Source organism: Mustela nigripes, chromosome 1 (assembly GCF_022355385.1).
Source record: "Mustela nigripes isolate SB6536 chromosome 1, MUSNIG.SB6536, whole genome shotgun sequence".
NCBI lineage: Eukaryota > Metazoa > Chordata > Mammalia > Carnivora > Mustelidae > Mustela > Mustela nigripes.
This window is the reverse complement of record NC_081557.1, coordinates 110,507,673-110,521,012: the sequence shown is the minus strand read 5'-3', so window position 1 is coordinate 110,521,012 and position 13,340 is coordinate 110,507,673. Positions and strand designations below refer to the sequence as shown.

Sequence of the window (13,340 nt, the reverse complement as noted above, 5' to 3'; positions counted from 1 at the left end):
GCGAGGATGCCATGAGAGTCACACAGAAAAGAAGTCCGAATGGCCTAAGAAACGGAAAGTGAAAAACCAGAACTCATTCTTGGGGGCCAAAGCCTCAACCTCCCTGGGAATTTGTGCTCTGTTGAGAAGTAATGTCCAGTGGCTGAAGTGCAGAGGGAGGTGATCCACTCTGCAGAAGGGAGGGCCAGAGAGAAGGTGATGAGCTGCTGAGGACAGAGCTAGTGGATTTAAGTGGAAAATTTGAAATCACTTCCCAGTCCCAAAAGCCTATGAAGCATAGCATATAGAACATATTTCTAATGGTGTTGATTTAAGAAAAAATTGGGAAATTCATTCTTACTGAATTTGACATAAAGTTAGGAGGTTTTAAAACCATGACAGCAGATTTGAACAACTGTCCAAAAATGTTTATATTAAAGATTAGATTTTATAATAAAGATCTATTAAAGATTAGATTTATATTAAAGATTAGATTAGGGGTGCCTGGGTGTCTCAGTGGGATGAGCGTCTGGCTTGGATCATGATCCCAGGGTCCTAGGATTGAGCCCTACATCCTGATCCCTGCTCAGCGGGAAGCCTGCTTCCCTCTCCCTCTGTCTGCTGCTTCTCCTGCTTGTGCTCTCTCCCTCTCTCTCTGGCATATAAATAAATAAAATATTTTTTTAAAAGATTAGATTTAAAGAAAGTAAATGAAAGTCACATTTTTATTTTTATACTTTTTAAACAGACACAGTATAAAGTAGTCACCATAGCTTTCCAAGTTTTGTTTTTTTTTTATGTCCATACAAATTCAATGTAAGCAATGTGAGATTGCTAATATATTTAGTGCGGTGTTGGAATGGACTAATAGAAATACAATAACTCATCTTTAGAACAATGATAAGAATATCCACTCCACAGAATTGCTGTGTGGATTAAACAGGATACTCATGCAAAACATCTAGCACAGTAACTAGCCACAGAAATGTTGATTCATTCCATTCGCTTGACCTCTCCCCCATCTAAAGTCTAAAATCACAGCAGCTACTGCTTGTACTGTTCTTCTCTTCCTCGTGACACCCCTTAGCTGTTGGGCTTTTATTATTTAACTTTTGCATAGTACTTTGAGTTTCACGGACATGGGTTTTAACCGTTTAGCTATTTTTTTTTTAAGTGATTGGTTATATGGATATGCAATTTATAGTTTTTTCTCCTGGTGTAAAATTTGCATTCAGCACAAAATCCTGTTACATTCTGCGTTCAGACAAAGGCACACACTTGCATAATCCAAACTCTGAGATCTGGAACAATACCTTCACCCCAGAAAGTGCACTGGTGCCGACGCCCAGTCATTCCCCAACTTGCCCCCTCTGAGATGACCACTGTTCTGATTTTCTGTCCATCACAGATGAGTTTGCCTGCTCTTGAGTTTTATATAAACGGAGTCATACAGTATGTTCCCTCCCCTGGCATCAGTACACCATTTTTGAGATTCATTCACATTGTGTGTAACGGTAGCTGGTCTTTTTATTGTGCTCTGGTGTTTTCCAAGCGCTTTGGAGGCAGGGACCGTGCCGTAACTACTTATACCCCCATCCCCTGGCCCATGGCCCTTGTACAGAACTGTGCACATTGTAAGTGTTCTGCTGACATTTGGTGATTCAATGGATGAATGAACATATGAGTTATTTAATCAATCAACAAGCCATTTAGACACAATCAAGTTTTACTTTTCTATCCCAGACAGTTTCTTATGTGCTCAACTTACCAAACAGCAGTGTTACGTGTCCTGGGGTGAGCAGCCTGCCTGCTTTACTGTAGGAATCCAGGGATCCGCCCATTTGCAATCGCACTGCAGTGTTTGCTGCATTCATTCGCTCAGCAGCGAGATGCTGGCGAGAAAGTGAACTGCTGTCCTGGATGGGCTCCAGCAGGGCTGTGAGATAAAGCCAACCTCGGTGCTTTGTCTCCTGCAGGTAGAAATGCTCATCCTCTATCTTTGCAAACTGTAAACCTCACATTTCTCCACCTGATTTATTAAATCACCGGAAAGGTCAGCAGAGAGAGCCAGGTGCCGCATGGGATGTTTCCGTGGCTGGTTAGTACCCAAACCACAGCAGCGCCGTGCATTCCCCTGTAGCTATGGCTGAACAAACAGGGTTAGTACTGTGGGATTCTGTCGGAGATAGCTATGACCTGCCTGAAATGACTACCAATTAAGCCCTTCAACGTTGCCAGCATATCCTCTTACCTCTGCGTCCGGTGACTGTGATTAAGGGCAAGACACCGTGGAGCAGGCCTCAGGGGAGGAAATACATTACCTTCGCTAGTTCTGTGGAGCAAGCATTGAATCCCATCACCATCATTTCTGCTTGGACAGCAGCAAGTTCCTGTCATTTTGACTATTGCACGTGTTTTGAATACAAACCTGCTTTTCATCCTTAAGCTATTCAAATGACATTGCTTTCCGGCTGCCATCTAAATTTTATATAGCTGCATAGCACACTTTATGATGCATTACTTCACAACGTGATGTTATGAAATGAGGCACATTTTGTCACAATGGAGCAAGTTTTCTTTCAAATATATTGCCCGGAAGATGGGGAGATTTATGAACAGTAATTCCTATGGTGAGCAAAACAGATAAAGAAATAAACTGGTGACAAGAAACAAAAGAAATCTATGTGTGGCTTCCCCAAACTAGACATTTTGTTGATTTTATTCAAGTTTCTCTTTAAAAAGCTTAAGATCTATAGAAAGCATGATACACTCCAGTAAGAGATTAAGTGCCAGCATTTTTTCTTATTCTTTATAGCAATATTTAAAGTCACTTTATCAAACAAACCCTATTTATAAGGGCAGAAAATGAAAGGATTTTAAATAGAAAAAAGGCACAAGTCACAACATGGTCATATTAAGGAGCTTAGATCAGTGGAGTGGTATTATATAGCTCATTAATCCCAGGAGAGGTGTTCTGTAAACCAATGTTTACAGCTGTGCTGAAGAGGGGACATCACCAGTTATGGGTCCACTGGTAGCCTCTGGTTTGTTTTACGCGGGGACACTTAAGAAATCTACAATAATCATAGATGATTGCCATCACGAGCTGTCCCAAGGAAACGTTCTCTTTAACAGTCTTCCCGGTGTCAATCAGTTCAGATTGGTGTCCTGAAAACACGAGAGGTTTACGACATGCACACACTGCAGATTGTGGCACGCGATTATCAAATTCCATGGAGACATATGGAAGCAGCAAATGCTGTGGGCTGCAGTGTGTGTTATGAGTAGAGCACTATTCAGGCTGGAAGCTGATCGAGCTTCGGTCTGAAGGAACTGTGTGAGTTGGCAAATTATCTAACCTCTCTGGGCCTCAGCTGTTTGCTGAAGAACGACCACGATCTCAGGGGGATTTGGTAACTATTAAATTGGTATATATCAAAGGCCTGTCCTAGGGTCGGGGTCCTGCATGTTTGCCTGTGTTGATTTCCTTCTTCCCTCCTGGCTTCCAAAGGATGCTGACATTGGTGTGCCTACATGATGGTGAGGTGGCTGGGACCCCACTGCTATTCTGGACCAGGACTATTCCCATAGCTTCTGGTGGCAGGAGAATTTTGCTCACTTGCCCCACCTGCCCCCCAGACTGTTGCTTTTCTGAGACCTGCCTCCTAAGAATTTCAGTCTAAATTTCAGACTGTGCTTTTCAAAACAAATGCCATTACAGAACTTTCTGCTGTCCCAGAGTTTTAGTGTAATGCAATCAAAAGTGACCAGGTCCTGCCCACCGGGAGCTATCTGAGTCTATTGGCCCTGGGGAAGCAACATTTTCTCAGTGGTTCTCAGAGTTATATTTTATGAGCTCTGTGGCAACAGGAATATATTTTACTTTTTAACTAAATTACCTCAAACAGTTTTTGAGGGGATTATGGATAGAATTCTATTAATGGGTTTCGTCCACATACTTCTACATTTGCTTTTAAAATAACTTGCATCTCCTAAGAGTGTGTTTTATTGGCAGCCCTCAACCCATTTCATGTTTTGGTGAATATGCTTAAAGGAAAATAAATGCTCAAGCGTGTATCAAGACCCAAAAGCCTTCTTCTGAAGAAATAACAACACCGTTCCAAACAACACTAATGCAGAAACATTGGTAGGGGAAGGAAAAGTCAAGATCCTTTTTTCTAAATAGATTTTCTAAGGCTGCTGCTTTTACCTTTGCTTTGACACAGAGCAAACACCACATGGGCCCTCAGAGCAAAATGCTGGGAAGAGGATTTTAAAAGGAGGATGACTGGACAGAATATTTAAAAAGAGGCAGGCGCCTCGCTGAGGAAGGCTGAAAGTAGGCTAACCAAAACCCAGACACAGGCTGGGTTCAGGAGCCCCCAGAAAGCAGGCTGTAGTGGAGACTGAGGTGGCTATGCCAGGAGCTATTTAAAAAAGGCTTGAGATCTACATTCAGAAATACCACTGTTGTGTCCTTCTCCTGACTCCCTGTTCACCGGGTCTCAGCCAGGGCAAGGGCTGCCCCACTCCACTCCAGTGCACCTCTCTTGTCAGCCACCCAAAGGATGGCAGCAGGTGCCCCACAGGTTTCTTCCCTACAAGGCATTCCAGGGGCACTGAAGCATCTGTCATCCATCGGCTGCCTCCTTGCTCTTGGGGCAGCATTCGTCCTCCGCAGTCAAAGGCTTCAGCCAGGAGCTTTGGCAAAAACGCTGATGGACTTAAGATCTCGGAGAGTGACCTGAAACTCAGAGGGAAGGGCGCTGGCAGAAAGAAAATGAATTCATGAATACCTAAGAGTGTGGTGTCTGTAGGCAGCCTCACACACAGTGAGTGTGACACAGTGTGGCTTCTGTGGGGCACGGTAAAACAAATCCATTCTGCCACTTTTCAGCCACTCTGGGTAATTGGGACCAGGCAAAACTATGATGTATCTAGGTTCTTTCCCTCACCCCCTCCCTCTCCCCGGAGAAGCTTTTCCCACTGTTGGATCACCTATGAATGTGAAGGCCAAGGACTGTGGGCTATAGAAAGTCATCAGAATAAGGGCCCTAACATATCTGTTAGAGCCAAGCCAAACCCCAGAGAGAGTAACGGCTCAGCCTTTAAATCCTAGAATGATTGATGTGGATGGACCTCTTGGTAGATTAAACTACAAACGTTCATGTTTCTAAAGTTGCATTATTTGAGAGTAGGTTGTTTAGAAGCCCCATGCAAGTACTCTAATGCAGTCTTTCTCTCTACCACCAAGGGCATGGGGTATCAGAAACGCAGGTTTTTTTTTTTTTTTTTTTTTTTTTTTTAGAGCTGCAAAGAACCCCAAAGGTTAAGTCTCATCCCACACTCTTGGCAGGCGAGGAGCGCAGTACTTGGGGGAGCAACTGTGTGGTACCGGCTCCAAGCACTTCACCGTCTCAGCCTCCCGGGAAAAGTGGCGGCGGCGGCGTTTCTGTTGGAAAACTGTTAGCATGGTTTCCCTTAGTTTGCTATTAAAAAAATTAGTAAGTTGTACGTCAAAGGCTCCCCTCAAACAAATTAAACAGGAACTAAGTGCTTGTGTAGAAAAATCTTAGTTATCCCGTGGAAATCTCTGCAATCCTCCCCGGAAGCCAGGACTCCCTAGAAATGTTCTGCAAACCTCAGGATGCTATCAATGTGCATCAGGGCGTGCACAGTTTCGGGTATCGGCTGCTTCCTAAAGAAAATCCATGGATGTCTGAATGTATCTGTAATCTAATTATTAGAGTGAACCGGGTGGAAGAATCGCGCGGCTATTCGCTGTCCGCTCCAGAAAGAGAAGTCTCGGATCTGAGTTCTCCTCCCGGGAGACCGCCCTCGGCGCTCTCCGGGCTGGCAGCAGCAGCTTCCCTCAGACAACCGGCCACCTGCCTGGCTTGTGGAAATCATCAGGTTGGACGCTACAAGAGGTCAGAAGATGGAAAGGGGCTTTTAGTGTGTCGGAGTTGGTGGAGTCCAAGCAGGGATTTTGTTGGATGAAGACGACACAGGCAGCGTGGATCAGTCTGGAGGACCCGGCTGCAGAGCTCTCGAGGCTGCCTTTGCAAGGCGGTTCCCACCCCCGACCCTCCCCGGGTTAGTTTCAAACTCATTCTGGGCTCTCCCGCTCACCCCCACCTACATGCCTCAACATGCTAAAAACACCCGCGGCTTCATTCTCCAGAAATAAATGGTAAAATCTAGGAACACTGAAAGGCTTATATTAACTGCTCTAAGGGTTAGAAATGCAAAAACCAACCCCTGCAGTGCCGCAGTTTCGTGTGTGTTTGAGTGCGCAGAAGCAGCTCATTAAAGAAAAAAGAAAAATCACTAGAAAAAAGGTGCCAGGAACACTTAAAAGAAAGTGCCAGAAACAGCTACAACGAAATATAAAACTTTGCTCCCATACAGGCCTTATACACGCAAGCTTAAACTTTTCACTTTAATTTCGAAAGCCCTAGAGGCACTGCCTTGGCACCTTACACCCCCAACGGGGATGCTGGCAGAGGCCCCGGGTGGGGAAGGGGCGAGTTTGGGGGGAGAGTGTCTCCGAGGTACTAGGGATACAGAAATCTAAGGTGCCAGTGGGGAGTGAGAAGAACCTATTATTGGGGACACGGCGTCCGCGTGGTACTGGGTCAAGGGAGTAGCTATGATGTGGGGGGAAGGGCTGGGGAAGGAAATGAGTGAAGGGTAAGGGGTCGCAGGGAAAAATCCGGGCCTCGGGGACAAGCGGAAAGGAGGAGCGCAGCAGCACCGAAGCTGCTCGTCTCTCGCCCCCGCCTTCCCTTTTGCGCAGAATCCTCCCCTTGGCTGCAGCAGCGCGCTGCCCCCACTGGCCCGGCGCGCCGTGATCGATCGCAGGCTGCGTCAGAATGCTCCCCGCGTATAAATAGGGGTGGCAGGACCGCGCCGAGCCGCACACAGCCATCCACCTTCCCCTCTCCCTCTCTCCCTCGTTCTTCTCTCTCTGTAGGCCCCCATCTCCGCCGCGAGCCAGAGGGGCTCGGACCGCCACCATGAGTTCCTTCAGCTACGATCCGTACTACTCGACCTCCTACAAGCGGCGCTACGTGGAGACGCCCCGGGTGCACATCTCCAGCGTGCGCAGCGGCTACAGCACCGCGCGCTCCGCTTACTCCAGCTACTCCGCGCCGGTCTCCTCCTCGCTGTCTGTGCGCCGAAGCTACTCCTCCAGCTCCAGCTCCTTGATGCCCAGTCTCGAGAACCTCGACCTGAGCCAGGTAGCCGCCATCAGCAACGACCTCAAGTCGATCCGCACCCAGGAGAAGGCGCAGCTGCAGGACCTCAACGACCGCTTCGCCAGCTTCATCGAGCGCGTGCACGAGCTGGAGCAGCAGAACAAGGTGCTGGAAGCCGAGCTGCTGGTGCTGCGCCAGAAGCACTCCGAGCCCTCCCGCTTCCGGGCGCTGTACGAGCAGGAGATCCGCGACCTGCGCCTGGCAGCGGAAGACGCCACCAACGAGAAGCAGGCGCTCCAGGGCGAGCGCGAAGGGCTGGAGGAGACTTTGCGCAACCTGCAGGCGCGCTATGAAGAGGAGGTGCTGAGCCGCGAGGACGCCGAGGGCCGCCTGATGGAGGCGCGCAAAGGAGCCGACGAGGCCGCTCTCGCCCGCGCCGAGCTCGAAAAACGCATCGACAGCCTGATGGACGAAATCGCCTTTCTGAAGAAAGTGCACGAAGAGGAGATCGCCGAGCTGCAGGCTCAGATCCAGTACGCTCAGATCTCCGTGGAGATGGACGTGTCCTCCAAGCCCGACCTCTCCGCCGCGCTCAAGGACATCCGTGCTCAGTACGAGAAGCTGGCTGCCAAGAACATGCAGAACGCCGAAGAGTGGTTCAAGAGCCGCTTCACCGTGCTGACCGAGAGCGCCGCCAAGAACACCGACGCGGTGCGCGCAGCCAAGGACGAGGTGTCCGAGAGCCGCCGTCTGCTCAAGGCCAAGACCCTGGAGATCGAAGCATGTCGGGGCATGAACGAAGCGCTGGAGAAGCAGTTGCAGGAGCTGGAGGACAAGCAGAACGCCGATATCAGTGCTATGCAGGTAGGGCACCCCGCAAAACACAGTGGGGGGCGGGGAGGGAGCTGCTGGAGCAAGTTGTGGGGGTGGAGTGGGGGAGGGTGGAGAGCTGAGGGCGCGCCCAGAAAGTGGAGACCGGAGATGGAGCATCCGCATGCAGGCTATTAGGGAGTGGAACTTGGCTCCTGCGACGGGGTGGGAGGGGTGGGGCACTTGGAGGGCGGGGGTGGGGGCGCCACTGCAGACTGAGGGGACGTGCTTGGTGCAGCAGAATCTAGATCCGCATTAAAGCTGCCCAGCCCTGCAGTGGTGGGGTGGGGTGGGGTGAGGTGGGGTGTGGTGGGTGAAGGGGTGGGAACTGGGCGTTGCCCCTGGCCTGCCTCTCTAAAGTCCTTTATTAACAAGTCCTTTTGCAGTACAGATTGGACCATCTGCTTAATTAATACAGCAGAGAGGTTCTGAAGGATAAAACCTGTGATCCAGCAGACTCAAGACTAGTTTTATCAACCACTCCTTGCCGTTAGGTAGACAGGAATGCAGTCAAAATTGTAGCAGATGATGATGATGTTTGCAAGATGACATTTCTTTTTAAGACTCTCCATTTTCTGGGGAGGAGAAAAAAAAAATAACACAATTACATAGAAGATATTTTGGTACAGTTACTGCTATTTTTTAATCTAAAAAGTTATATAGGTACATACAAAATATTTTAGATACAATTATTACTATTTTTTTAATCTAGCTACTTCCTACTCTTGTAAATGGAGTAATTTCTTGCATGGCTAAGAGAAGCCTTGCTTGTGCCAAGGAACTTTTCTTCATAGATGACTTTAGAATCTTAATTGATACCTTTAATTACTCCACAAGCCTTTCATAAGATGTGACTTGGATAAAATTAACTAATGACTATGAAACAAAGTTTTTTGTAATCAATTAAAAATTTTTGCAGGTATTTTATGGTTATTAGACTGTAGAAATTCAAAGAAAAAATGTCTTTTATCCATTTTTATTAACTTTTTTTTGTTTAAAGCTGGATTTTTTTTTTTTTTTTTTTTTTTTGTAATTCAAAGAAGGAGAGGTTAAAAAAGAAAAGGCTTTGCTTTAGGGGAGATTTTATCTAAGGGGTGCTCTTTGGTGTTAAGTTGGTTAGGCCTTTGCAGCTGTATTACAGTTATGGTTGGATTTTTTTTCCCCCTGTCCTCCAATAGGACACAATCAACAAATTAGAAAATGAACTGAGAACCACAAAGAGTGAAATGGCACGATACCTTAAAGAATACCAAGACCTCCTCAACGTGAAGATGGCTTTGGACATTGAGATCGCAGCTTATAGGTAAGGACAGAGTGGGTGGTAGGAGTTATTCAGGCTTAGGAAGAAAATCAGCTTTTATTTATATTGAGTCTGAAACCTTGAAGAATAGTCCTTTGAAATAATTGTTCGCTTTTTGGCTTTTTCTAAGAAGGCAAACGTTTTTTAGAATGTTGAGAAGGTATTTAGACAAATGCAGAAGATCTGACTCTGTGTCGCAAAGCGTCATATTCTTAGTTTCTCATTACATTTTAAATCAAATAGGGCTATTTTAAGTTTGTTTTTCTGTTTTTTTGTTTTTGTTTTCCTGGTGCCAGGCACAATATCCCCAGTCATGAAGTTTTGATCATTCCCAGCCCTGTTCTGGCTCTCCTTTTTCCTTTAGGGGTGGCATTAGGGAAGGAGGATGAGTGGTGGGCTCAAAGCAGACAAATTGTTCAACACACTTCCTGTGTTTCTCATTAACCCCATCCTTCCCTGCCTTCCCAGGAAACTCTTGGAAGGTGAGGAGACCCGACTCAGTTTCACCAGCGTTGGAAGCATAACCAGCGGCTACTCCCAGAGCTCTCAGGTCTTTGGCCGATCTGCCTATGGTGGGTTACAGACCAGCTCCTACTTGATGTCTGCCCGCTCCTTCCCATCTTACTACACCAGCCACGTCCAGGAGGAGCAGATCGAGGTGGAGGAGACCATCGAGGCTGCGAAGGCCGAGGAAGCCAAGGACGAACCCCCCTCTGAAGGAGAAGCCGAGGAGGAGGAGAAGGAGAAGGAAGAGGCTGCTGAAGAGGAAGGAGCTGAAGAGGAAGAAGGTATGGTAAAAAGGAAATTCCTACAAGGTCAAGTGCAGTCAGGGCATGGGTGTTTGTTAGTTAGGAGATGGCTAAGAGAAGCCTTGCTTGTGCCAAGGAACTTTTCTTCATAGATGACTTTAGAATCTTAATTGATACCTTTAATTACTCCACAAGCCTTTCACAAGTACCCAGTTTCTCAAATTGGCTGTCCCCTCTGCTTAGCTTGGTAGCTTTTTGAAGATAACATTTCAAAAATATTCTCTTCTTGCTGTCTTTTTATTCTTATTATTAAACTTAAAAAAAAAATGCATTTGTCCCAGCAGTTGGGTGACCTTAAGAACAAAAATAGTTTATTTTATTTATTTATTTATTTTTAAATAATTGTTTGCTTTTTGGCTTTCTTCTGAGAAAGCATTGAGTTCAGTGGCCGGCATCATCAGTTGAATGAGTGTTGGGGAATGGAGCTGAGAAGGTTGGGGGGAGCTTTCTGACAGTTGGGGTTCCACACAAACCTTAGCAGAAATGTTTGGAATGACTTGCCCTGGATTTGGAGCTTGCACGTTTCCTTTTTATGTCAAAGCTGCCAAGGAAGAATCCGAAGAGGCAAAGGAGGAAGAGGAAGGAGGTGAAGGAGAAGAAGGAGAAGAAACCAAAGAAGCCGAGGAGGAGGAGAAAAAAGACGAAGGTGCTGGGGAGGAGCAAGCAACTAAGAAGAAAGATTGAGCCCCTCTGTCCTTAAGCCTTCCAGGAAGAATTCTCCCAAAATCAGGTCAACCCCATCACCAACCAACCAGATGAGTTGCAGATACTATATGAATTAAGAAGTCAACATATGTATAATTCAGAGATGACTTAGGTTGGACATTCAGTGTTGTGCTATGACTTTCCTCCTTATGCAGAGCATCTGTCTGCTTGCAGAGTGGCTTCCTGGCTTGCTGCCAGCCTGTGCATGGTCCATGCTTATGAGTTCAGGATCTATGGCAATGTGAATAATTCAGATGTTTACAATAAAAAAAATGAATAAACGAATTCACTAATGTTAATGTTAAACTTCATGGTACAAATAGTCCTTTGAACCTTTGGTGGTTAGAAATTAAAGACCTCGAATCATGTGCAATAAATGGTAAATAAAGTTACACTGAATGACATTTCTTGCTGTGGTTGTTGACTTAATTAAAATATCTTAAAGTACCAGTAGAAGCCAACTGGACTATCGACCTCCAAATTTTAAGTCCCCAGTTTTAACAATTACAATGGATTTTTCCCCCCTAATTGGTAATTCTGAGGGATACCTTTAGGTCATGACCAGTCATGAAATCTCTCCCCTCCAAAATTTTGCCGATAATAAACTTGAGTAAATGGGAGACTCTGGGATTCTTCTTTTATTAGCAATATATTCTGTCCCATACAAGGTACTATGTAATGTTGGAAATGGCTTTCTTGTAGGCAGTGGTGTAATATGAAAAATACACCTTTTGTGGTAAATAGGTGACCTAATAATGCAATGTGGCCAGAATATGAATCCCACCCGTCTGTTACTATAACCACATTATTTTAATATAATCCAAATACCATGGGCAGAAGTGGATATCCAAGCAATTGATATAATTAGAAGGAATATCTTTCTTCCATGTGTAATTTCGGATGGAGGGAGTGAGAATATCAAAGATGATTTGCCCTTGCAAACATCATGTTGCCTGCAATCCTGAGCTCATGTCGGTGTGTTAGTAGCTTGATTCTGTTGCCTCAAGTAAATGACATTTAATGCTACCCACTTTAAATTTTTTTAAAAACTACAGATAACAGATAATGAAATTGTTACCCGTCAGTAAAGGGAGGAGATTATATACCTGTATGTTGCATTGTTCTGCATGTCTTTATTGGGAAATATTTGGATTTCAGTGATAGCTCTAACTGGTTGGACATTGCATCAGATACACACCCCATTCATCCTCTCTGTTCACTGTAAAGTCATGAAAGCTCTTGCACTTGCACTTGATGTGGAATGTAGATGAAATTACTGATTATCTGCTGTTCTGCCTTTGTTCTTACATAATTGCTTTGTCAGCTAATTCGTTCAACCTTTGTTCTTCAGACAACTTTCAAAAAAAGTTGGCGAATTTAACCTGAAAGCAGAGTGGTCTCCCATTTAAGTTTATCTGATTCTTCGTACTACCTATTTCTAGTTAAATATATGTCACCACACAAATAGGTAAAGTCATTTATTTATCATGATGCTGTGAGTTTGAACTATGAAGATTCTTAGTATATTGGCTTCTGTAAAGATGAGTCTCCTCAGAAACCCAGCTTTTCACGTTTATGTTCATTAAATATGGGATGCTACACCTGAGAAGTCTAAGATACGAATTACATGTAAAAAAAGAAAAAGTAACTTTAGCCAAATGGAAATGGTTGGTTTCAGAATTACTTGAAGTAACAACACTGTACCATATACTATCCTGTGTGCCATAATAAAATACTAAAAAAAACCCCCTAAACTAAATGGACTTGAAGTCTTTAAAAACATTTCCTTACATGTGGGACCTAGCTCGGTAGCTCTGTCTCTTCTGCCTCCCCCACATCTCCAGTTCTGTTTCAGTATCCCCTCTCCCAGTTGACGACAGCATTCCCTAGTCAGCCAATTCTGCAAACCAGAGACTGGACAGGCATGACCTCATGCTTCCCATTTCCTCTCCTCAGTTCCTCTGGTTTAATCTAACCAAGTTTTACTGATTTTATTGCCTATGTATCTTGAATCTATCCATCCACACTTCTCCATTTACCCTGACACCACCCTAGGAACCTTCCAGTCTACTAGTGTCTACTAGTGTCTTCCTTTGATCAGCACACTACAGTAAACCATCCTTTAAAAAAGACATTTTGATTATGTCATCCCCTTGACTAAAACCCTCCAATAGTTTCCCATTTTTTAAAAAGATTATTTATTTATTTATTAGAGAGGGCACAAGCAGAAGCAGGGAGAGCAGCAGGCAGAGGGAGACAGAAGCAGGCTCCCCGCTAAGCAAGGAGGCTGATGGACACGGGACTTCGTCCCAGGACCCCGGTATCATGACCTGAGCTGAAGGCAGATGCTCAACTGACTGAACCACCCACGCACCCCAGTTTCCCATTTCTTTTAAGATAAAAATCAGAATCTTTAAACTCATCTTGAAGGACTTGCATTGACCTGAGCCCAAGCTCCTTCTCTGATCTCATCTT

The 13,340-nt window shown here is 45.3% G+C and overlaps 1 protein-coding gene across 1 annotated transcript; it reads left to right on the top strand.

The window, feature by feature from the left end:
- Nucleotides 1-6,900: 6,900 nt before the first annotated feature.
- On the top strand, nt 6,901-12,621 carry NEFL (neurofilament light chain). Its single transcript, XM_059371986.1, has 4 exons — nt 6,901-8,045; nt 9,230-9,354; nt 9,820-10,139; nt 10,702-12,621. The coding sequence occupies exons 1-4, from the start codon at nt 6,999-7,001 to the stop codon at nt 10,842-10,844; spliced, it is 1,635 nt and encodes a 544-aa protein (XP_059227969.1). The 5' UTR covers nt 6,901-6,998; the 3' UTR covers nt 10,845-12,621.
- Nucleotides 12,622-13,340: the final 719 nt, after the last annotated feature.

What these genes read in the sequence shown, in the direction of transcription:
- NEFL (XM_059371986.1), top strand. Translation starts at nt 6,999, where the DNA reads ATGAGTTCCTTCAGCTACGATCCGTACTACTCGACCTCCTACAAGCGG. An exon ending in ATTGAGATCGCAGCTTATAG is followed by an intron (nt 9,355 to 9,819) that starts GTAAGGACAGAG and finishes CTGCCTTCCCAG; the next exon opens with GAAACTCTTGGAAGGTGAGG. An exon ending in AGGAGCTGAAGAGGAAGAAG is followed by an intron (nt 10,140 to 10,701) that starts GTATGGTAAAAA and finishes TTTATGTCAAAG; the next exon opens with CTGCCAAGGAAGAATCCGAA.